General features: G+C 48.0%; 2 protein-coding genes across 5 annotated transcripts in view; both read left to right on the top strand.

The window, feature by feature from the left end:
- Positions 1-100: 100 nt before the first annotated feature.
- On the top strand, positions 101-15,582 carry anapc4 (anaphase promoting complex subunit 4). 3 transcript variants are annotated; one of them, XM_088918543.1, is made up of 29 exons: positions 101-222; positions 1,218-1,333; positions 2,081-2,186; positions 2,716-2,848; positions 3,167-3,238; positions 3,523-3,549; positions 3,630-3,674; positions 4,395-4,479; positions 5,061-5,168; positions 5,364-5,447; positions 5,545-5,631; positions 5,883-5,947; positions 6,370-6,412; positions 6,740-6,816; positions 7,076-7,176; positions 7,765-7,816; positions 8,169-8,224; positions 8,942-8,988; positions 9,159-9,215; positions 9,316-9,372; positions 10,214-10,307; positions 10,493-10,590; positions 11,557-11,618; positions 12,065-12,103; positions 12,198-12,299; positions 12,726-12,803; positions 13,123-13,287; positions 14,016-14,139; positions 15,057-15,582. In XM_088918543.1, exons 2-29 carry the CDS (start codon positions 1,226-1,228, stop codon positions 15,288-15,290), a joined length of 2,406 nt encoding a protein of 801 aa, XP_088774669.1. In that variant the 5' UTR covers positions 101-222; positions 1,218-1,225; the 3' UTR covers positions 15,291-15,582. The 3 variants fall into 3 exon arrangements, with proteins under 3 accessions (XP_088774669.1, XP_088774660.1, XP_088774680.1); XM_088918534.1 differs by having other exon boundaries at positions 102-218; XM_088918554.1 differs by lacking the exon at positions 9,159-9,215 and having other exon boundaries at positions 102-218.
- A 1,257-nt stretch (positions 15,583-16,839) lies between these two features.
- slain2 (SLAIN family member 2) overlaps positions 16,840-24,360 on the top strand; it is a 28,746-nt gene continuing 21,225 nt past the window's right edge. Inside the window, exons 1-2 of one of the 2 annotated variants that reach the window (XM_088917070.1) lie at positions 16,840-17,476; positions 23,947-24,095. In XM_088917070.1, the coding sequence (XP_088773196.1) occupies positions 17,058-17,476; positions 23,947-24,095 (568 nt within the window). In that variant the 5' untranslated portion in view covers positions 16,840-17,057. The remainder of the gene's footprint in view (positions 17,477-23,946; positions 24,096-24,360) is intronic. The other variant, XM_088917077.1, reaches the window with a different exon arrangement.

Below are 24,360 nucleotides of genomic sequence, written 5' to 3'. Positions count from 1 at the left end.
AATTCTGCCTGTCGGCTGAATAAGGCGTTTTGTCCCTTCTCGCTTGCCGTCCGCCCTGCGCTGGCGGTGATTGGTTGAGTACTGCTCGCTGGCCCCGCCTCCACTTGGCTGCAAATGGCGCCGCGCATGAACAGGCGCCGGAGGAGGGTGTAGTGGGTTTGCCTGTTTCCTGGGAACTGGGCAAACGAGCTTTGTGCTTTGCTCGGGTATAGAGAGAAGTAGGTATGTGCTGATGTTGTGTTCTATTTTGAAGGAGTTTGTCAAGTTTACTATCAACCGCAGACTGCAATGCGTGTGCACTGTTTTTCACAATCTCTCCCATGTGTACTGCGAAGAGTGAGGTCATTTTGTGTTAAAATGAAAGCGGAAAAAAATAAAAATCCAAAATCGTATTTATTCTGAGAGATCATCATGCAGTGTTTCAGAAATGTATCGCTGTTAAATGTATCTCTTTTTTTTTTAGTTCTAAAATACAAGTGGTCACTACTTACAAGTTTTCTCAGGTTAGAAAATCGATGCCATAGCTGTATTTGAAGACTTACAAATACTGGAACTCCTCTGTCTAGACTAGAAATTCAGACTAATACCCCAGTATAGTGACATGGGAAACTCCTGCAGGAGGTGCTAGTCTTTGGATTAGTCATAACTACCCAGTCGTTAAAGATCCCGTGACAATGTGAGAGTAGTCATGTTAACCCTGGTGCCCTAAATAAATTCCACTCCAGTCTTGAAAATTCCATGTTCCCTCAATTCCCCTTTTGATGTGATTGGTGCCGCAGCTTCTCACTGCTCCACCTGATCCGCTGTGTGGTCCCTCGAACATGTGAAGCCCTTCAGGATGAGAAGCGCTGTGGGAGTGCAGGGAGTGACACAGTAACATTATTGCTATAAAATACTTCTCAAGCTGTGGGAGCTGAGCTGCTTAATCTGCTCACAGGCCCCTGGGAGAATCGTCTGTGTGTGTTTGTGTGACGGAATGGCGTCCCGTTGGGGTGGTACAGTACCCTGTCCCGTGCCCATTACTGGTGGGAGGGTCTCTGGCTCCCCTGTGGCCCTGAACTGGGAGAAGCAGCTGGGAAATTGATGGAAGCCGAGTCCAGTGGTCTCCTCCCATGTAAACACACAGGAAGTGCTTCCTGCTTGTCGCCGTATCCTGGCCCTCCTGGAAGCCCTTATAATGTGCTGATCTTTTCCCCGGTTTGTTTGTTTTTTGTCAGTGCCGAAGATGCCTGCGTTCCGACAAGTGGGGGAGAAGCAGCTGCCGAATGCCATCCTGTTCATGGTCTGGTCCCCGAAGAGGGACCTGATCGCCCTCGCCAACCGAGCGGGCGAGGTAACAGCCCCGGGGCTTGGGGGCAGCTGGCCGCAGCCGGAGGGGCGCCGGTTACACGCCTGGCAGTCCAGGAGAAATCCAGTGCTGAAGTGGCGAATCAGAAGATGACGCTCCGTGCCTTATGCATGCCTTTGCTGAGAATAAACTTGCTGTTCTGAGTGGCGGGTTTTTCCTGAGCGCGCGTGTCTGTCCACTGGCCTGGAGAACACTTCTGTGTTTGATAGTTAAATCGCCTCAAATGAATGGAAAAAAGAAAACACTTCTAAGAATAGTTCACAGCTCAAAAAAACAGCAGATTTCTGCTTTTGAGATGGTCACCCAGTAAAACGTCTGCTCAATGCCCAGGGTGAGCCCTGGGCTGGAGAAATGCTGGGTCGAGTCCGAGTCAGGTGGGATGGAACACGGCTGCCTGGGCAGCACCTGATCGCCTGTGGCTTTGTCTGCCCTCTGACTGGCATCGAAACCTCCCTTTGTGTGTGTCTTGCGTCACGGCTGGGGAAGAGTCCTGTCTCTGTCTGCTGCGATAGAGGCAGTCTTGTAGCATACTGTAACCGTTGGGTTGCTGGTTGTAAATGAAGCAGTGTGTAAATTAAGATTTGAGGGTACAGGAGAGAAAACAACAACTGGGGAATTCTGATCTCATAAAAGATGATGCGAGGAGTGTAGCTCTCGCTACGTGTATCAGCGACATTTAAAAACCTCATTAATTTGTCTTAATTGGTTTCAATGTATTTTTTTATTTTTAAGCTCCTATTACACCGCCTGGCAAACTTTCAGCGGGTTTGGAGTTTACCTCCCAACGAAAACACCGGCAAGAAAATCACGTCGCTCGCATGGAGACCGGATGGCAAAAGTAAGGGCGGGCAGACTTTTTAACAGGAGGGGAACTGCTGCACAGTGTCTGCAGAGCCCCAACACAGCCTGCAGCCCCAGTTACTTTCTCCTGGGGACTTTATGCCATCTAGATAACATCTACAGCATCTAAGAAAAGTATATTTTACATTAATGTTTGGCATAAAGGAATCGACATGACTTGGATTTCTTTTATTCCCTTTGCCCGTGCACTTCTTCATCAGTTGAGATGAAATTATAGCTTCTGTTGAGGGCATCTGTGTGATATGCATGCAAAAGGGTGGTTGATTATTCAAATTTGCAAAAAGAGCTCTAAAAATGTAAAAAAAAAACCGATATTGCAATCAGGAGTGTGAAATAACTAAAATGCAGGAACGTGATTGTGAAATAGACTAATCCAAAACCTGTTGTGCAAGTTAATAGTAGGAATAATCGCCTGTACTCAGAAGGATGTGGAGTACTTTAAGTGTGGCCTATCTCTTGTAATGCAATTCATGTTCTCTGTTGTTTTTTTTCCTTCGGTGGGTTAGTTTTAGCTTTCAGTGTTGGGGATACTAAACAGGTGATTCTTTGCGATGTGGAAAAAGCAGAAATTCTGCACTCTTTCTCCGTGGAGCAGCCAGTGTCGTGTATGCACTGGATGGATGTTTCGGAGGACAACAGGTGTGTAACGGTTATTGTCACAGGTGGAAAAAAAATCTGAATTAGAAGAAATGGTCACTATGTGAATTTGTCTAGTCCACACCATTATTTTTTACTTCAGATACGGGCTAGACAGTGCTCACATTAAAAGATTCCTTCATGCTATTAGCCTGGTGTGCAGGTTACCCAGCTGCTTTCTTGCATTGGTAGCGACAAGCAATGTAACCTTTGTGAACATGGAGGCGGAGGTGACCCATGAACGGCTGAAAAGTTTAAATTGAAATGTACAAGCACCTGCTGTGTGGATATGGTAGAATAGCAGATCGCTTTTTATTGCAGTGTTTTCTCATCGTTTTATAATGAAGATGAATCGGATCTTTTCTTGCCAAAGTTACCAGCTCTTCCAGAGAGGTAAGGATCTCTATTTTCTGAGTGCTTTATTCTGATACTTTTAATCCGTTTCTGTATTTGACCTATGTGTTAAATGTCACTTTTTAAATTGCCGTATCAACTGAAGTTATTTAATATCACCTTTGCAATATTTTTAAAAGTTAGGTTATGCCACAAATGTTGTGTTTTTAAAACATTAGTGCATAATTTAAGTAATTGTTAATCTTGATAAGTGCTATATAAGAACTATAAAAGCGTAAGGAATTATCATTAATTAATTGATTTTCTAATATTTCTATTTACAGCTACAGCACCACGTCAAAAATATTCAGGTAGTTTTGCAAACACTTTCTTTTGATTTTCACACATAAATATTATTGCACAGTTAACTAATTTATTGTCTGGCTTCCAGCGAAGACAAATCTGATGAGATTATGAATCTTCTGGGTGAAGTAAGGTGAGTTTTTTAACAGTTTTTATAGCTATGCATAAGCAGGAAGGTGCAAAAAAACACCATTGAAATTGATCATGTGAAGCATAAAAATACAAACCTCTATTGGAACCAGTAGAATTTGTTGATATTTTATTTCCATGATATTTATAGTATGTACTCATTAAATACAGAGGAACAGTTAAAGGTTTATTCCATGCTGAAAAGAAACAACGTTTCGGCTGTGGAGCCTTCTCTGGGTGTTCTTCTGTTCTTCTTTCGGGTGTTCTTCACACCTGAAGAAGACTCCACAGCCTTAGTGTTGTGATTCTGTCCTTCTCTTCTCAGCAGGAATAAACCTTTACTTGTTTCTTTGCAGTCTGCGCATGCTGACGCAGCTCCCTGCTTGAGCTACCTCGTTAAATGCAGTTGTGAACCTTTTCCGTTGTGATGTGGAGAACATTTTTTCTTTGACCAGCTGCTGTACGTTGCTGGCCTGGGACAATACGGCTGCTGAGGTCACGACTGTTTTAGTTGATTATCTGATCATCTGTGGAGCGAATCACTAGGCTGTATCTGCTGTTTACAGACAGATGCTGGAAGATGAACACCTGGCTGTTCAGTTATTTGTAACTCTGATGCAGATGTGCATGAGATCTCTTGCGGTTAAAGCTCTGCGATCAGGGCGTGGATAAGAACAGCGCTGTTCTGCACAGGAGTCCTGTGTCCCCGTTTCTTTGTCCACAGGCTCAACATACTGGTTCTTGGCGGCGAGTCTGGATACACCGAGCTCTACGCCTACGGCATGTACAAGATCACGACTCTGACTGGGGTAGGACTCATTTATCTTCTCGATGCACGCTCTGGTGTGGCGCTGAGCACGTCTAGAGCACGTGTTCCAACCTCGCAGTGAGTTGTCTTAGTCAGTGAACAAAGAAGTCTATGGGGGGGGGCCCAGCTCAAATGGCCTCCTCTGGTTTGTAACCTTCCTTCAGTTCCCATGTGACCCTGTTGAAATACCCAGTAGTAAGCAGCAAATGGCCTCAGGGCCAGAACCTTATGAATTTAACTTTATGGATTCTAGAATTGATCTATCTACACTATTCTGTTGTATAGTATTCTTATATGGTACAATCAGATGCACTGCAATGCAGCTTAAGGTTTGCTTTTTTGTAGGCACCATAGCTTCTGGTTAGCCTTCTGCATGCAGTAGATGCGGCTTTGACAGCTTCAGAGTTGTTTACATCTGCTTGTTTCATCTCTTTTCTTGCTCCGCTTAACACTGTACCTCGGTCTGCTCTAGGAGGGGAAAAAAAACATTTCCTTGAAGCTGCAGAGAACGTTTTCTGGACTTCCTCAAAAAGCTGCGATATGCATTTTCTGGAAGTGTTTTATATCTTATATCTTCATCAGGTCCCAGGGACGTGCCGCAGTTTGTGTCTCTCCAGTGACCTGAAGTCCCTGTCACTCATCACGGAAGTAAAGGCCACCGACTGTGACCCTGAGATCCATTATATTCAGGTAGAATCAGACCGCTTTGCTTCATGCAAGCTGTTTACTTTGATTGTTTTTTATGATTATTTGATTTGCTGCTTCAGTTGAGCTTCTGCTCCTGACAGTGTGCCTCGTACCAGAAATCTGCTCTTACAGTTTGGATTGAGGTGCTGAGGTGTCTGAGAGCCACCCTCCAGCGTGTCTCCTTGTGTCTCCCCGCAGTTCGACACCAGCCTGCTGTCCAGCTGTCTCCCTGAGGTCACGCGAATGGCTCGCAAGTTCACGCACATCTCCACACTGCTGCAGGTGAGGGCGGCGGGCGGCTTGCCGGGCTGCGGTGGTGGCAGAGGTGGCGCTCCGCTCTTCTCTTGCCCTGACCTCTGCTGTGGATCTCGTCATGCAGTACCAGAAGCTCTCGCTGACGTGCATGGGCGAGGCCTGGGAAGATATCCTCATGCAGATGGACCTGAGGCTCACAAAGTTTGTCCAGGTCAGGAGCTAATTGTGTTTCCGGAAAATAAGTCCTGGTTGTGTGTGTGTGTGTGTGTGTGTGTGTGTGTGTGTGTGTGTGTGTGTAGATTTTCAGTATTGTTCCCACAAGGCTTCTGTGTGCACAGGTTTTCCTTCCAACTCAGCCCTTCCCTTCTTAAAGTGCTGATAATTTAATAATTCTCATAAAGCCTGGACACCCTTGGTGTAAAATACCGCATCACATGTGCTCTTTTTTCCTCTCTGTCACAGGAGAAGAATACTGACACGTCAGTTCAAGATGAATTCCTTGACCTTCTTTTATGGGGGAAGTCGAGGTGAATAAGATGAATGCTGCATGCTGTATAAACCTGCTGAGATCCTTATGTATCGCATCTCTGAGCTCAAGTTGCCTTGCGCTCTATTGACTTTTAACTCGGAATGCAAGCTGCAGAGATTTTTTTAAAATTCTGTTGATGCAGAGTTTTTTTTAAACCATAAATGTGTCACGCTGTGTGCGTTTGAGCTGGAGCTGTCTGAGGTGAACGTAAAAGTCTTTTGAGGCCTTGGCTAGCGTATACCAGGGTGGCCTTACATCCTGTAGCCAGTAGATGATGCTAAATACAGCTGGTACATTTCTCCAAACCTCAGTTGTCCTCGCCGATTGGAAAGTAGGTTGTTGAGAATGCACTGATAAATCCAGAAATTGTGTGCGCACTGAGGAGCATTGCTAAAGCAAATGTCTGTATTTGATTTTCAGCCGTGAGCTCAAGGCACTACTTATGAACCAGTTGACAGTGAAGGTAGGGCTGTTTTTCCATTTGTACGTTGGTCCAAAATACAAATTGTGTCCCCTTCTGAAAGTTTTGCAATGTTTGCATTTAAAGGAAAAGTCATAATTTTATTATTACCGTGCGAGCGTTTTTATTTGTCTGCAGTTCCATTTAGGGGAATTCTGAATATTGCCACCTTTATACATTTTTGTCTGGTATCGCTTAAAACAGAGTTCCTTGTTTAAAACTTAATTTTCAAAACATCTTTCCTGCTTCCTGGCAGCCACTTAAGAAGTAAGAGACTGTATTCTTCACTGTCCACCTCATTCATTCACTCCTTCATTCATTCATTCTCAGGGCCTGAAAAAACTGGGACAATCTATTGAGTCTTCTTACTCCAACATCCAAAAACTGGTGATAAGTCACCTCCAAAGGTACTGTTTGCATTCTTAAATCTATTCTCACTATGAATCGAAAGCCGCATCATTACACAGTATCGACCTCTACATTTCGGATTGTCCTGGATGAAAACGGAAATGCACCTGCTGAAGCCACTCCGTGCAAATTCTGTAAATGAAAAGTTCGTGTGTGTAAAACCGCAGGCTCTTGTCTCGGGCACACAGAGGCTGGAGGAGGAGCACAGATTCGATCCGACACTCACGAGGGCTGAATCTGTGTGTTTGTCTTCCTCAGTGGCTCCAAGGCTTTGCTTTACCATTTGAGTGAGCTGAAGGGAATGGCTTTGTGGAAACAGAAGTACGACCCTCTTGGCCTCGATGCTTCGGGAATAGAAGGTAGGGTTGTCTAAGCTGAAATATCCCTTAGCAACTTGTACGTATGTTTGCCGCTCTGAGTTTAGCCTCCCTCCTAATGGGAGGTGACTATTTCTGTATCGCCTTCCGAAAAGTGAATCTGGCCAATTTCTAGTTTGGTTTATGATCTTTGGCAAAAATGTCACTTGTGTAACTTAGCCCAGCTGCAGTCAGGATCCAGCAAATTGCGCAGATCCTAAAGCCCGGATAAGCGGCTGATCTCAAGAGGACAGCAGGGTGTACTGCCAGTAGACTCCGATTGCAGACGAGATGCGTATTAAAGAGGATAGACAGTTTAAAAAGCAATATAAAATATGTGGGTTGGTGTGGAGGTTGCACACTTCCAGTTCTCCGGTGTATGAGAAATATGAAGAAGCTGTCGTGCGTGTACTGTTTCTTAGGGACAGAATAACATCCAGGCAGGACTTCTGGGATTCATGCTAGTGCAGAGCAGTCCAGTCACCCACAACTCTCTCTTAATGTAAAGGCATTGAATGTCTTTCTTAATAACCTAATAATGGGGGACAGTGATCTGCTTCTGAATGCTGCTGTTTGATTTGTGTCCTGCAGATGCCATCACAGCTGTGGGCTCCTTCACGCTCAAGGCCAACGAGCTCTTACAGTGAGTGGGTGCCTCCGGTCTGTGCCATGTGCCGGTATGACTGTGGCTGGTCTGGAACGCTGCACAGTCAAGTCTTTCTTAGCGCTCAACCGAGCTGCTTTGAGCTGGGCTTTCTGTAACCTTTTCATGACTGTCCTTGTAATGAGCACAACTTTCAGCAAGATTGGCAAACTCTTTTTGCCGCCTCTTTGCGCTAGAGTCTTTCAGAGCCCGAAATAATCCCCTTTCATAGTTCACACAGAAATTCTCATTTTGGAATTAGATTTTTTCAACCAGCAACTCTAACCTAGTACTAGGCGTACTGTATATATGTAATTACATTGTGTTTATTTTTTCCTACTTTTCATTTCAGAGTCATAGACAAAAGCATGAAAAATTTCAAGGCATTCTTTCGATGGCTGTATGGAGGTAAGGGCGACTGACATCTTCTTTCAAGCACAGTATAAAACAAACGTAAATGAAGTATTTCCTAGGAGACAACAAAATGAAGCATGTTGCTTTCACCTCACTGTGTTCATAGTTGCAAAAAGCCGTCATTCAGGTGAATCTGATCTGTTTTAAATATTTTTGGTTGTCTGTTGACCTCCTGTAGTAGATTTATTGTAGGATAACTTACAGTCCTGTGCTTCTGTCCAAACACTTGCATTCACTTGTGCTTCATGTTAAATGGATGATGATGGTGATGGTGAAGTGTTGTCATTCTGAAGTACAAGATGTCTTGTGCATTCTGTTTGTTAAGAAAGTAGTAATATTTTTTTTTAATCAGACAAAAGCCTTAAAAAAGCACTCAGCCATTAGCTGAGAAACAAATGAGTAAATCCAATTTTCCAAGGCAGGTCTACCCATGCTCATTCTTTTGGGTTGTTTTTCTAAAAATATTTAAAAACGGAAGAAGGGTTACAAACGAGAGGAGCCCGTTCGCCCTGTCCGATCCCAGGATCTCATCAGGAGCTTCCTGGCCTTCCCTTAAACCCTGGAGTAAAGGAAATGGAAGCAGCCGGGAAAGACGGGATTCGAACCCGCGCAGGAAGACTCCGGAGGATTTCTAGTCCACCGCCTTGACCGCTCGGCCACGACTGCGTTTCCCTTTGATCCTTCGTAACCTGCAGTTCTTCTTGGTTTCAGCCATGCTGAGAATGTCCGAAGATCACGTCCTTCCCGAGCTCAGCAAGGTCAGTGAGCAAGGCCCCCTGCTGGGAGTATCTCGCTTTCAAACACACCCTGCTTCTTATGAATCTCTGTGTTATTAAAATTCATCATTTGTTTTTGTATGGGGGAGGATAACAAGGATTTCCGTTTTTGTGTGTTAGTAATCTGTGTGGGGTTTAATTGTTGTTTTTAGATGACGCAGAAAGATATAGCCTTTGTTGCAGATTTCCTCTCTGAGAACTTTAGTGAGGTAAGAGTGCGCTAATCTGTGTCACTAGTATCAGTAAAAATCGAGTTTGTTTTTTTTTTGGTGTGGTAGAAAACTCAGAAATCTTCTTTCTGTTTTGCAGCAACCAGAACTGTACGATAGGAAGGGGAAATATTTTAATGTGGAAAGAGTTGGCCAGGTAAAGAAAATTATAATCATTCTGCGTACTTGCAGTCTTTAGTAAAAATACAGTGTGCTACAAACATTTAAAAAGGCAGTCGCCCGTGGTGTCTGTCGGACCGGCGTGTGGGTCTGTGCTGCTTGCGTGTTCTGCAGGCAGTGCAGGAAGTTGGGTATCCGTACTGCACTGAGGCCCAGTGGGGTTTTTCCAGCTTGGAAGACGAGTCCAGAAAGGGCTTCCAGGTGACACTCGAGACCACGAGAAAGGTTAAAAACAAGTCGAGGGCATTGGGTCCATTCAGCCCGTTCCATAGTCAGCAGCTAGGACTGTGACCGCTGGGGGAGGGAGGCACAGCGCCTCCTGCAGGCTGGCAGTGGCCCTGAAGAGAAACGCACTGCTCCTCTGCCCAGTGTGAGGGATGACTCTGGTGGTCTGTCGGAGGGTGGATGGGCAACGCTGCTCATTCTCATCGCTGGTGAGAGCCTGCGGTTCCAACCTGAGCCGCTCCAAAATGAAAGGGGCCCAGAGCAGCCTGGAATCTGCATTTGCTGTTGGGTCGGTATTTTTTAGTTGTTCTTTGGCAGTCGTTGCCACTTGCAAAAAAAAAAGATGTTTGAATGCACAGAGACAGATCTGTAAAGACAATCCAGAATGAGTCACCAGTGCAGTCACAAACCTACACCAAACTTTGCTGTAAGTCTGTCATAAATTTAAACTTTTAAACCTCGTGTGTAATGCATGTCTGTGTTGGTAGAAATCTCTTGCAGAAATGCTTCTCTGACTTTATTTTACCTGTTGTCCTGCAACACGTGTTGTGCCTGGGTTGTTAATTAGATCTGTGTGTTTTACTGTGTCGCAGTACTTGAAGGATGAAGATGAAGACTTGGTGTCTCCTCCTAACACTGAAGGAAATCAGTGGACCAGCTTCGTGCAGAACAGCACTCATGTTAAAGGCAAGGGAGCCGAGTCGATCAGTGATTTAACTGGAGCTCACGACATAAGTACAAGGAAAGAAGAGTGATAGGGGTTATATGTGCATTAACTAAGTGTTTTCCAAATGATGCAGCAGAATGAGTAAGTCAAGCAGACTGTTCCTCCATTTGCAATAGCCCTGGATCAGTTTGTCTCTGCTTTCCAGAGAGTCCACTGCTGTTCCCCTATTACCCTGAGAAATCTCTGCACTTCGTCCGGAGGGAGATGGAAGGGGTCATCGAGCTGTGCCTGCAGAAGCCAGCGGTGAGTGACGGTCATCGCCACAGCCTGCAGTGCTGTGACGCGTCGCTGGGCCCCGGCCAGCTCGTGCAGACTGGAAGGGACAGGCGCTGCAGTGTCCCCCTGCTGGTGACATCACTGTGTCAGAGGGAGCTGCAGTGTAGCCCTGCTGGTGACCTCACTGTGTCAGTGGGAGCTGCAGTGTACCCCTGCTGGTGACCTCACTGTGTCAGAGGGAGCTGCAGTGTAGCCCTGCTGGTGACATCACTGTGTCAGAGGGAGCTGCAGTGTAGCCCTGCTGGTGACATCACTGTGTCAGAGGGAGCTGCAGTGTACCCCTCTGGTGACCTCACTGTGTCAGAAGGAGCTGCAGTGTACCCCTGCTGGTGACATCACTGTCTCAGTTTTTTTTTATTCAACTGGAGTTTAAAGTAAATCACACTGAGATATTTTTCAGGTTTGGCACAGAAAGTATTATCAGCACCGTGTTAGCCTTGATTAGCCAGATTAAAATGGACCATCCCAGAGCTTCCTTTACAGATTGCACATGTAATTCCTTGCAGTAGCACATAAACTGTTTTTTTGCAATGTATAAATGTATAGCGAGAGGCATTAAAAACGTGACATGAATATTAGAACCACTAGCATTTTTAGTGCCTCTCAGTATATTCCAGCAGTAGAAACCAGGTGCTGTTCAGATATCTGCAGATATTGTCATTGTGTACTGGGTCCAAAGGGAACTCCTGTGGATTTTCAACTGGCAGCCTATAACATAATCTTTACATTTTCTCAAAATAGCTAAAATAATAATGTGAATGCAAGTTATTACTCTTGTTTTATTGTAAAATACCAAAGTATTCCTAAGAGTATTCTCAACAACCCTTGTAATCTGTACCTGTCAGATACCAGTAGCCTCCTGGCGTGAAGTATGTGATAATCGTAGGATAATACTGGGCAGTATTTATCACTCAGAAGTACATTTTCTTTTAGGAAATAATTGGGAAATCGGTGACTCTGGCTACCAGCATCCCCCTTTACACAGTACCAGCAAGGTAGGATCAGTGTGTGTCTGAAAGTTTTAAGGTGGGGTGTATCGTTGAATCATAAATCGACAAGCAGTAACTGAATCAGATGTTCAGAGATAAAACATTAGGAAATCTTGAATTCTTGAAATGGTTTTTATCAAAGACCTGGCCCATAAAAACCAGCTTAAATATCCATGTAAGGCCCTTATACCCATCCTGTGGAACTGTGGGGAAAACCAAGGTCCTGTTGCTTTCACAGCAGAGGGCGCAGGATCGCCCGTGAGATCCAGGAATGAACTGAAACCAGCTGGGACACCACTGGAGTGAAGTCCTCCTCTCCAGAACACACGCTTGGCTTTGGTGCTCTTAAGAATTGCTGAGTGACAAAATCGTCAGTGCCTTAGGGGCGCTAAAACCCCCACTCCTCAAAGCATCGGAGCAGTAACTGACCTCTCTGTTTTCTGCCGCTGTAGCACGGAGGTGGTGCCCCGGCTGTTCGACCTGCCGTCCCTGTGAGTAGCGGAGCTGACCGCCGCCCTCCTCCGGCCCGTCCGCGTGCCCGCTGGCTCACCGCGATCCGAATAAGAGGTCCGTTTTGTCCCTCAGGTGGAACGACAAGAAATCCAGCCTGCACTACGTAGTGTTCACCATGCCCGAAGTGTCCCCCTGCAAGCTGTACATCATGAGAAGGGCGACCGATCCGTCCAGGTAGAAGCTCCTGCGAAGCCGGTCCACTCTCCCCCCGTTTCCCCACCCGCTGAAGGGCACCGAGCCCCAGGGAACCCCACTGAGCCCCAGAGGAGGCCCATCTACCCAGGGGCAGAGCCCTCGAACCCTCAGCCCCCTGGGAGACAGCCTCACAGCTGACGGGGTCACTTCTTCAAAGGGTTTGCGGGATGGGGGACCGTACGAAACCCCTGGTTCATCACAACAGGGCAGCGCGGTTTCACTGCACGTGTGTCAGCTTGGAAAGCGTAATAATACAGGCAACTTGCTTCCATTTCACATCTTTAACGTTATAGCATGCATGACAAACAGGACGTCTTACAGTGCATCCTGATGTGTTGACGTAAAATGTTGAAGTGTTTTCACAGCAGGGCGGTCTCCAATATCACACATGTGGGTTTTTAACAGGTCTGTTCCTAACGGCTTGTTGGCCATCGATCTTGGAAATTTTCTGAACAGCAGTATTGACGAGAGCGCAGAAGCCAGGTGAGTGCTGAGAAGCTGGGAATGTGATAGATTAGTCACAGGTCGCTGTGTCCTGCTTTCATGTAAAATATGTTCTGCCTGATTTTTGTGAAACTGCTTATCAAGAGACTTCGTAATTACAAAAATATATGTCATTCATTCTTCTCAGTTCCTAAACTTCCCCAAGGCTTAAAATCACATCTATAGCAAGTTGGCCTTTTCCTGGGCTGGGCCAGGCCTCTTAGTTGACTATTTCCTATGTAGATGAAATAGTCAGACTCCAGCTTTCTGCAGTGGGGAAATGTTTTGAGGTCAGTGCCGAACCCTGTGTGTCGTGCAGCCGGTACAGCTGTCTGGACGCCCGTATGTACGATGACGAAACGCTGACCGTGGTGCTGAAAGAGGCTGTGGAGGAGGAGGAGAGCAGAGGAAGGATTCTGGCACAGCTGCCCCTCTCCTCAGTCTACACTGGAGAAGATGAGTTTGCGTGGGATCCCCTCCTGAGGTAGTCTGGCGAGGAAAATTCCAGGAGCTCTCCTCTCCTGACGGGTTCGCCTACGCACGTCGATATAGTATCACCCTTTGTTTACTCTACGGGTCCCCTGGTGATTTCACTGCGATTTGGTAGTCGTCTGAGAGCTGGTATACTTTTTCAAATTTAAAAAGTTTAAACTTGCATCTCATGACATTTGTACGTGACACAACAGCTCCTCCTCAAAGTCCAAACGCCAGACGTGACCTTCTGTTCAGCTGTGAAGAGAAGAGAGAAAGAAACCTCTTTATCACATCTACCCCTGTGTGCAGACTGGAGCTCTGCCACTGTCTCTCCTTCCTGCTCTTGAGCACTCTGCAGAGCTGCATCTGTTGCTTCTGTGCTGAAGGTCACGGGGTCATATTGCACGATGCAGTTTGGGTCCTTTGAGGAAGAGCAAGTGTGTTTCCTCCCTGTGATGACGAGCGAGATTGCTTACAAATCTTTTAAGACAACCCATACTTTTGAAAATTAATGAAATGAGATGAAATCATCTGGGGCCTCTGACAAGAAGTTTTACGTACAGTAATCATGTTCACTTTAGTTGAAACACTACAGTAAACCACTGCACTTTCGAAACTGTCAATCAAATCAGCGTTCATGGTCACTGTTAGCTGCCGACGTGGAAACATTTGGATCTGATTCACCTGGGAGGTGGGGGAAGACCAGGCTCTTCTAGACTGACCAGAGTGTGTTTGCAGACTGGACCAGCAGAGTGGGGGGATCCCGGCTCATAACCTGGTGCTGGAGAACCAGAGGAGGACGCTGGAGAACATGAAGGCGCAGTACGTGGCTGTAAATGGGATTCGCAAAGTCGCATGTGTGGTAAGCAGCTCCTGTACTCGTTTAGCCACCGAGAAATCTGCACACAGGCATGTCTTTGTTTTCCACAGGGAACACCCTCATCATGGTTTCTCCCAGAGAACATGCCACTCCCCTTTCCAATGTCTTTCGACACGTCTCTCTCTCTTCCCAGTATACATCTCCTCTACCAGCCCTGTGAATCAGATTTTACATTGATATGGCTCTGTTGTCCACCCTAGCCCAGCTGAATGTTTGCAACGTGTTTTCAATACAACACCCCCCGCTTTTCTGTCTTTGTGAGGAATTAATGTTTAATTGGTTGGATACTTTTTAATGATGCTGTTTCATTAAATCCATCAGATTAAATGGGATTAATACACTGTTCTTTCATGGAAACTACAGTTCATAGGGGAGGGAAGGGGGTGTGATCAGGGCTTGTAGCCCAGATGGACATTTAATTCTTATTAGATGACATATTACAGAATCAAAGCTCAAGTGAGCCCCTTCACCCATGAAGCACTTCACTCTTTAAGCTAATCTTTTAAAGAGCACTGTTCTGGATGAAGCTTTTTTCTTTAAACCTTTCCGTCAGACAGTCTGCTGTATGAAGTCTCTGTCTCAGAAGACACATCTGCAAGTGACAAGGTTTTGTTCTTCATCAGAAGGAGGGCTTTTCCTCTCTGCTCTACTGTTACATTAAGAAACAAGACCTTCAGTATTACTGCCCAGAAAATATCTTCTTCCTACCTTTCTCAACTCTTCTCGTTCCTTTCCATTTCATCACCTGGGTGTGACATTTCTGATTCTGTGAAGAAACGTCCAGGCACTTGCTTTCAGGTACAGGAACTGCAGGAATCCTGTCAAAACAAACCCCTGCAGGTCGGTGGCGACTCGTACCTTCGATTCGCAGCGCGATTGATGCAGAATGTCCTTTGCAGCTCAGCTGGAACCTCCGGCACATCCGCGTGTTTGAGATGGACGTGGAGGACGAGGAGGAGGAGGACAGGCTGGAGTCCCAGGACGCCGGTGCCGATTCTGACCGGCTGGAGGAATCGCTGGGCGGCCAGGAGCTGGGTGGCCAGGCTGCCGGAGAAGGCCAGGACTCGTCGGAGGAGCAGCCTTCCACTTCTGAAACAGTGACTCCCCGGCTGGAGAAGGACAGTGGGATGTGATGGCTCATGGCGGGTGGGGGGGCCACCCTGGTCCTGGAGAGCCCCGTCAGTCACCCTTAAGTCGCCAGATGGTAAAGACTTGGATGTGATTAGTAAATTGATCAATTGTATCAAATAGCTGATGGCCAGTTATGTTCCTCGAGAGCTACAGCGTCCTGGAAGGAAAGCATGTCACCCTGGTCCGTAACACGTGATGGGTGCGGGCTCCCCAGAGCCAAGGCGTGTTTGCACCCTGGAGATCAGGCGTGAAGCTGTAGCCTCTGATCGGCTGAATAAAGTCCTTCTCTCCCTCCTCCAGTTTCTTCTCCCTGCCTGTCCAGCGGCGCGGGTCTTGTGTGATTCAGGTCCCAGCTTGTGCTGCTGTGAAACTGACAAAGCTCTCGCGCACGTGTGAGAAATCTGCTTGGGTACACAGCAGCGAGGTCCGTCCTGGCCAATCTCATCATCTCCCAGTTGTGTTTTTCTTGTTCCCAAGGACATTTGCACTTCGGCCTTTTTGCAGTGGCTAAAAAACGTGCGTTTATCTTGTAAATGCAAACAAGTCCGCAGCATCAAGCCCTAGGTCACGAGTTCTCCCCCACATTAAGGTTTCTGCTCAGGTGCCTTGATAATTTTGAAAAGGAACAGCCTGACCCTCACTGCTGCTGCCTCTGGGGGTACCGGCTTCAACTGCAAGGCTGGGTGAGGCGTTCCACACTCTCGCAACCCTTTGTGTAAAGAGCCTGCCGTCCTGTCCACGGCAGGAGAGCGAGACCCCTGTTCGGGGCGTGGTCTGGCCAGCGCCTGTGTGCCGTGGGGGCTGTGCGTGGGACGGCCCTGCCCCTCTGGCGTGGGCACGGACGGCGACTCCCCCTCTCGTCGCTAGAGCCCGTGCTGCTTTGGGGATGTCGCCGGTGTGAAACAAAAAAAAGAAAAGCAGGCCTGGAAAGCCTTTCTGATACTTTACTGTGAGCGGAGCTATCGCCTATTTTGCTCAAACCCCGTGAAGGTAAAGCAAGTGTTATCCAGTTGTCTGTGTCTTTCTGAATTCCTCATGGTGCGCTAACTGATAATGCAGGCAGGATCTCTACAACAGCAGTACAGTCCCCAGACTCTGACAGCCTTGTCCAGCAGATTGTACAAGAGATACTGCATACTTTGTCTTCAATCCAATCATCTTTTTCTTTCATAAACTACCCAATAGTATGGGTCCGGAATCGAACGATTAAATATGCCTTTCGCCCATATCACGTTGATTATAATCAAAGTTTAACCTGGGATGTTTTAGATATAGTAGTTCAGGTGGGTAGCTGCGTCAGCATGCGTAGGCTGCAAAGGAACAAGTAATAGGTTTATTCCATGCTGAAAAAAAGAAGAAAGAGAACACAACGTTTCGGCCGTGGAGCCTTCTTCAGGTGTTTTAGATATACTCCTCTTAAATCATGACAACACCCACAATGACGCCACCCTATCCCCCTAGGACGTCTGGGTGCGCGCTCACGACCACGCGTGCGTGCTCGACCCCGGCAGGGCGCGTCGGGACGTAACCCCTGCGTCAGCCAGTGGCCTCACGGCTGTAGACGGGTCCGCAAAGATGGCGTCGGCGAGCTGGCCGGCGGTGTTGTGCCGAAGAAGATGACGACGACGACGTCTAGCCCGCCGTCTGTGTGTGACAGCCAAGTGTCTGCTGGGTACACCTAGAGCAACCGAGCGGAGGAGGCCCTGGGATCTTCGAGACGCGCGGATAGAGAGACGGCGACCGAAAAGGCAGCCGTGTGTCGCCAGCCCATGGAGGACATCAACTCCAACATCAGCGCAGACCTGGAGGTGCGGAAGCTGCAGGACCTGGTGAAGAAGCTGGAGAGGCAGAATGAGCAGCTGCGCAGCCGCTCCACGCAGCTCACCTCGGCGGCGGCGGTGTCGGGGAGCCCCCGGCCGCCCAGCGCCGGCCTCGAGTCGCCCCAGCTGCCCGCGGCGGCGGCGGGGTTCGGGGGCTCGCGGGGCTTCGGGGTGCTGGAGAACGCCCGCTGCCTGAGCCCCCGCCTCGGCGCCGGGAGCGCGGCCCGCGGGGGGGCGCCCGGCGCCGCCTCGCTGCTCGGGGGCGGCGGGGACCCCGGCGAGGACGGGGAGACGTCCGTGCTGGACGAGGTGGAGCTGCTGGACCCCGGGCAGCTGGAGTTCCTGGAGCAGCAGGAGGAGGACAGCTGGTGAGTCCCGGGGTGCGAGGGGGGCGGCTGTCCAGGGCTGGGTCCGGCTGAGGGGTGCGCCCTGCTGCCCGCATCTCCTCTCACGGCTCTGAATTAACTGACCCGATCGCCCCGTGGGTGTCCAGAGGCTACTTCCAGCGCCGGCTGGACCGGGGGCTCCCCGGGACCAAGTGTGGGGAACCCCTGCTCTGGGGGGATTGTGATCATCTGTAGGGGCGCAAGCCCGTGAGCTGTCGCTGTCCAGCAAGAATTACTCTGTTCGCTGCTCCCCTCACAGGGGCTCTTGAGTGTAATATGTACACGCGTGGCGTGTTGTGTTTACTGCCCCGCCGAGCTTCTGTGTGCTCGACTCCGGGAGCCGGTGGTTTGGGGTTTGTACCCCGGGGGCAGCAGCCGCGCAGACCCCCGTGTCCCAGGCTGGTGGGGGGGGGGGGGGTCGGCGCCACTAACCCGACGCCGTGCGTGGACACCTCCCGACCTGCTGGCCGCGTTATTGCCATAGATACGGCCCAGCAGCGGGCGTGGGGCGGCGTGTTTGTTGCTCCAGGCGGCTACTGGCTTCTGGTGCGTGTGCTGACACGGAGGTCAGAGTTCAGCGTGTCTGTCCTGTGCACCAGGGCACCTGTCATCAGAGCAGCTCGCAAGGCCTCTCCAGTGAGGGAGCTGTCCGAGGCCCGGTCGGGACCCGGAGAGAGGTTGCTAGCTCTCGGACGTGCTTGAGAGTGCTGGGCCAGGACACGGCCAGGGACGGAGCGCTGTGGGTACGGGCACCTGTCCTGTCCTGTCCTGGCAGAGGCCGCCTGTGGGCAGCCTGTCACCTGGACAGCGGGGGGGGGGAAAGAAGGCAGGCAGGGGGCTTGACGGAATTAAAAGTTCAGCGTGTCCTGCTTTCACTGATAAAATAAAAAAAAGAGGAAAAGGAAATAAAGACTTTCACGTTCCATTCATTCAGTGTTCTTTTAAAAAAGCAAAGCAAGCAAGAAAAGAAAAGTGGTCGTGTTAACTAGCGAGCTCAGGACTTTCAGGTCCTGTCTGTTGCTGGGTTTTTCTTCGTCGTCGTCCCCGGTCGGGTTTCCCAGCGGAGAGTGGGCAGGTACTGCAGCTCTTGTCAGTCCTCGGCCCTTATTTTGATTTCTTAAGACAAGGTGGCTGGTTCTTGTGCGTCCAGCGTGCTGGCTGACGTCCCCTGAGGCGTGTCAGCCCGCGATGGAGCAGGCCGCAGCAGGGTCTGTCGTGTGGGAGCTGCCCCAGCTTACTCCTGCATCACCCTTCTGTACAGACTGGCCGAGTGCAGGGGACCCCTGCTTCAGAGGAATCAATATTCTCTATAAGGGGGCAGGCCCATAAACTTTGAAATGTGTCTAACCGCTATCCAACAGGAGTCTGGCCAACAGGAGTTTCCCTGGCTTGGGGAATTATTCCGTTTCACTGCTTCTCTGAGATGCGAAATCTGCAGCTGTCCAGCCAGGCCTGTTCCCATGGTTTGTAAATACCCGACCAGTCCGGTTAATGGGATGAAAATAGGAGACGCGGAGTGGAGAGTGCTGCTTGTCCTCGCCGTTCAAGAGGAAAGCTGGGGTTAAACATGAAAGGGGAGTGTGAAACGTACAGAGAATGGAAAGGCACAGATCCAGTTTCATTGAAATGCTGACGCTGGTTAATGATGGTGGAACAATCCTGGAGTACAGGGCAAATGAGGAAGTTTGATGGGCTGTAAAGATCAGTGCAAATGAGATACATCTGGCTGTTCCACTCTGATTTTCATTGGCATCCCATTCGTGAACATGTGGCATTGCGGCTCAGGCGTTTGAGCTGCAAAGTACCTATAAGCGGACAAAATAAAAAAAAAAGCTCAGTCTGTATCAGGCCTGTCCTGTCACCAGCAGAGTGGGCACTCTCGTTTGACAGCTTGTTTAAAGGCTTACTGGGGAGCAGTTTGTAGGGCCTGTGAAGGCAGAATTGTACAGGACGATGTATACAGACCAGCTAAACGGGCAAGTTAAAATATTCACGTACGTCACAATGTGCAAGCAGCACCTGCAGATAACGTGAGGGAGCATGTAATTGCAGTTTGTTTCTTAATTAGTAGTTAGAAAAGATGCTGAACATTGTTCAGTGCGCTTCAGCAAGTTCAGGCCCTCTGATTGCTCACAATACCCTGGGCTTTGCTCTGATTTCTGGGGGCTGGTTATGGCTCCTTCATCAGCCTGAGAGCTGAAAAATGCTTCAAAGGACGTTCGACAGGAAACAGTGGGACTGGGACTCTCTGTGTTAATGTGTGTGTTGCGCTGAAAGCATTCCATTGATTAGCGCAAATCTTGTTGACATCCCTTGCAGTCTTGACTTTTCAGCTGACCTGGCTCTGACCCAGGAACAGCACTGTTCTCTTCCCTGGGCAATATGCACTGAGCTTGGCCTGCACTGCTGGCTAGCAACTGGCATAATGGAGGCTATTCAGAGCTGACAGTGTGAAAGCCTGGATTATCTTGGAAGCAGTATATGCTGGTCCACAACGGAAAGATTTAGACATCTAGCTTCTTGTGTCTCTCTGAATATATTAGTGCTTGAGGGCACAGAGACTCCAGCTCTTCTGTTCATAATACTCCCTGCTGTGCTCGCACCCTGTTCTGTACAGGGGATCGGTGGGTTTAGGAGAAGTCGGAGTGTCCCCAGTGTTTGGAGCAGGAGCTCAGATCTGCAATGGGGGGTCTTCTGGCTCGCGCCTCCTGAGGCTTGCTGGCTGGCGGGGCTTGTGTTGCAGATGCGTGCTTGGGGTGGAGGGTTTAGCAGAGCAGTAGCTCTGTGCTCTTCGTGAGGCCTGCCCGATGTGCAGTCTCCCCCCCCACGGGATCACCGCACCCCTCTGTCGTGGCAGTGTACACCGGTGTGCCCCCCCACATGCCTTGAGCCCCCCGCAGACAGAGAGAGCCAAAGCTCGCTGGGGAGTGGGGTTCACTCACAACTGGCTTGTTCTGCATTTAGGGTGCCAGTGACGAAGAGCAACTGTTGAATTAAAACCTGGGCAGCTCCACTAGCTGGACTGCATCCCAGTCTTCTGATTAAATGAGGGTTTTAGGTGTAAGATGGGGAAGAGACAAAGCATTTCAAGATTAAAGATTTGGGAGAGAAGGGGCATGTGCTTACTTAGACGTTTAGCTTCTAAGGATTGCACCTTACGCTAAAGTGCTCACCATTTAAAGAGATGTCATGGTATTTTATTAATTTGGTCAAAACTGCAAATTAGCTTTAAATGGGATTAAAGAAGGCAAGAGTTACAGAAGGCGCACACTCTGTAGACATCTAAATTATTGTCTGCTTTATAGACAGTTCAGCCTTCTGCAAGCACTGTCTTCTGTCTTGAAGGAAATGGAAGGCCTGTTTATACTGGGCGTAGTCTGCTCTGTGCTGAAGAGAGGTGCAGTGCGCTGTAGATTCAGAAGCAGCTGGCAGAGAGCCTGGGGAGGTCATATTAACATCAGGCATGCTTGCTTACAGTCAGCTCAGCCTGGGAGTCAAGTTGGAATCTGTAGAGAAATAATAATGTGATCTTTTACTGTAAAGGCCCTTGTCTTGCTGTAGACTGTATTCAATTTTTGGGGGCTGTTTATCCTTAAACTGGGAAAATGATACTTTTTCATTTGCGAGAGCCTGTAATAAAAAAACATGCTTCCGGTGGGTTGCCGTTGTAAGCAGCTTTGTTACAGACTGAAGTTTCTTAAGCTGTGACCATTGTGTAAGAAGCTGGATACCTAAACGGTTTTAGGTAAGTGGGTGACATGCGTGTGATAAATCTGTGTGGGTGAGGAGTCGGGGCTCATCCATTCTTCTGAGGGAGTCTTAATTTAATTCACTGCCTCGTGTCCCCGCGTGTCGCCCGTGAAATGGGCTCGCCTCGGCCTGGCCACTGGTTTGTGTAGAGGGGCGAGGAGTGCCCGACCCCCACAAGAGTCACTCCTAACAATACAGTAGCGGTTACCAGTGACAGGAGGCCTTTCTAGTTCGTTGGGTGTTGGTAGTTAATTAAACCCAGGATTTCTTCCAAGTGGATCTTGAAAATCAGATTTCTTTTGGCATTGCTTTCAACAACCTGGCTGAGCAGCTTGTTCCCCGACAGCCCTTTGGGTAAAGACACGCCTCCTGTTCTTGGCTGTTCGGTTTCCAGTTTCCACCTGTGCCCTGTGGTTCGTGTTGCGCCGAGTAGCTCGGTGTTGTGCCCCAGGCACTGTTCAGGGTACAAGATGGAGTTTAACAGCAGTGACATATTATCAGGGTACAAGATGGAGTTTAACATATTATGCTGTCATATTATGACATATTATGTGACATATTATGCTGTCTTTATTGCCTGGGGGCAGAGTTCAGCAGCTGACTGGATGCTTGTAATCACTGCCGGCTCCCTTTTATCCCGTTTGCTTCTTTACTTTAAAAGATTACGTCAGAGAACAATGAAGTAAAGGATCACATCAGCTCGCTGGCATTTAGACTGGGGTCTGCCTTTTTTAAAACAAAAGCACACCCATTCTGTTTATTATCACGAGATCTTGCTTTCGTAATTTGAGACTGTCTTACGCAGGACTGGGGTTCAGTCCGCGCTGTCATTTTTCCTGGTGATTTGAGAAAGTCATGTTAAGGGTTGCCATTGTGCTTGCAGTACCCAGATTGCATTCTGTCACCCTGTTCACTCAATCTGAATCTATCGACAGCAGCTTCTTCTTGTTGGGCGTGGAAGAGAAATCTCTCATATCTCAGGCATTGGTGAGCTGAGTGACAATCTACAGATTGAGATGGGAGAATTGGTGAGCTGAGTGACAATCTACAGATCAAAATGGGAGAATTGGTGAGCTGAGTGACAATCTACAGATCAAGATGGGAGAATTGGTGAGCTGAGTGACAATCTGCAGATCAAGATGGGAGATTCTACTTTATTGTTGGTCATATTTCACAGTGACACTTATTGCCAAACGTACCTTTACTCAGTCTTCATTTAATGCTTTCCTTCCTTTTATAAGTGGAAAATCACTGCATAACCACTAATACTTCTGAAAGCCATTTTAACCTGTGCAGTGCTTTCTAGCTCAATTACAGTACTTAGTTTAGTGATTGAGGAGGTAACCTGTATCTTATCTTTAACTCTTAAGAAATTCAGCCCCACCTAAAACACTTAGCTTACTGGCTCATTTTCATAAAGCCTCTGAGAGCCCCAGGTCACACAGTGCAGTGGTACTACCCTTGCTTACCCACTGAAGCCACTGGATGAGGTTGTGATGAGACTAGTCATAAGATGGGTAATGTTTAAAAGAATAGGTGTGGCTTGTGATTTCAATTGTGCATTCAATCCAGGTTGCATGTTGCAACCTGGCGACAAGACTCGTCTTTCTTCCAGTTTGAGGCATTTAAGTGTTGATAATTGAACTCCATGGACTCCCAGTTAACAAGCTCTTATGAAAAGCTTTTGCAAAGGAAGAAAACGTGGAGCGGAGACTGCAAGTTCAAGTTCAAGTTTATTGTCATACTCATATACAGGTATATGGTTAACGAAATGCTATTTAGCTAGCTCTCAGACGATAAGTAGTACAAAAAAACAACAATACAATTGTATAATAAAAGGAAGACAGAGACAACAGGCAGTGTGCAAAACAACAACAGGCAATGTGCAAAACAACAAAAAGGTAACAGGTAATGTGCAAAAAAACATCAGATGTGCAAAAACATGCATTAACAAAATGAAATAAAAGGATAGAAATTATGGGGAGTGAGCTTTTTGACATGTAAGGTAGAGGTAGATTTCAATGTGTGTTTGAGTTTTTGGTAAGAGAGAAGGCACTGTGAGATTCAGATCATAGGTGAGAGGTGAGGTGAGAGTGAGAGAGGCTAGGAGTTTAATAGTTTGATAGTGCGGGGGTCTCTGAGTCTGGTAGTCCGGGCCCGAATGCTCCGGTACCATTTTCCAGATGGTAGAGGGTCAATCAGACTGTAGCTGTTGCAGAGCTTAGAGTTGGGTGCCCAGTAAGAACCAGCCGACCTGTAGTCACAGTTCCAGAGGAGAGGGTAAGGGTGCGTCATCCGCTGTCTGTCTGCGTGCATGGCAAGCAGGCAGGAAAGTAAAGGCTTGTCTTCTGAATGAGTGGATGGATACTGTGGCCCTTCAGGCAGCCTGGAAGAAAACCTTCTCTGCGCCTGTTCACAGGAGGCGTGCGCGTGGCGTATTTTCGAGCGCAGTCCGAGGCAGGAGGTAGTCTGCCTTCTGTGCACACAGGGTTCGTCGCGTTCCTCTTTCTGGTTTCCTTCTCTTTTTTTTTTTACGTTTCTTCATTTTTTGAGCCATCAGCACGTGCAAAGTACAACCCATAGACTCCGCTCCTCCGTTTGGGCATGAGCCCTGCCGAGAGCTTCCCACCTGAAGTTTGGTCCCTTTCAAAGTCATCATCGTCATCGTCTCCCTTTCACACTCCTCTCCCTTTGCCTTCCAGGTTATATGAAACGACAAAGAAGAGTGACAGTCCTCTGCAGAAAGCTGTCAGCCCAATCGCCTGGTGCAGACAAGTGTTGGATCACCCAACTCCAGACATCGAGTCTGCCAAGAGGTCACTGATACACAGGCTGGATCTCACCATGTCAGGTGAATGAGCGTGTTTAAGACCTTACACTCCAGCCTACAGCACTGACATCACCACAACAGGTTTGATTCTGTTCTAGACTCCTGCCTAAATAACTACAGCCTTCTGGCAATAAAAGTCAAGTTGAATGCTCACAATGACAAACGGTATCCAGGCAGTAAAAAAAGAATACTTATATCAGGAATACACAGGAGTGAAATGTCAGCATTCACCAAGGTTTCATTATAGAGCATTGTGCCTCACTTAACACACTGTTTAATGCAGCAT

Source organism: Atractosteus spatula, chromosome 1 (assembly GCF_055471065.1).
Source record: "Atractosteus spatula isolate fAtrSpa1 chromosome 1, fAtrSpa1.hap1, whole genome shotgun sequence".
Taxonomy (NCBI): domain Eukaryota; kingdom Metazoa; phylum Chordata; class Actinopteri; order Semionotiformes; family Lepisosteidae; genus Atractosteus; species Atractosteus spatula.
This window is presented reverse-complemented; position numbering and strand designations above follow the sequence as displayed.

Coding starts and splice junctions, on each gene's coding strand:
- anapc4 (XM_088918534.1), top strand. Junction 8,225..8,941: donor CTTTCGATGGCTGTATGGAG/GTAAGGGCGACT, acceptor TCTTGGTTTCAG/CCATGCTGAGAATGTCCGAA. Junction 13,288..14,015: donor GCGTGGGATCCCCTCCTGAG/GTAGTCTGGCGA, acceptor GTGTGTTTGCAG/ACTGGACCAGCAGAGTGGGG.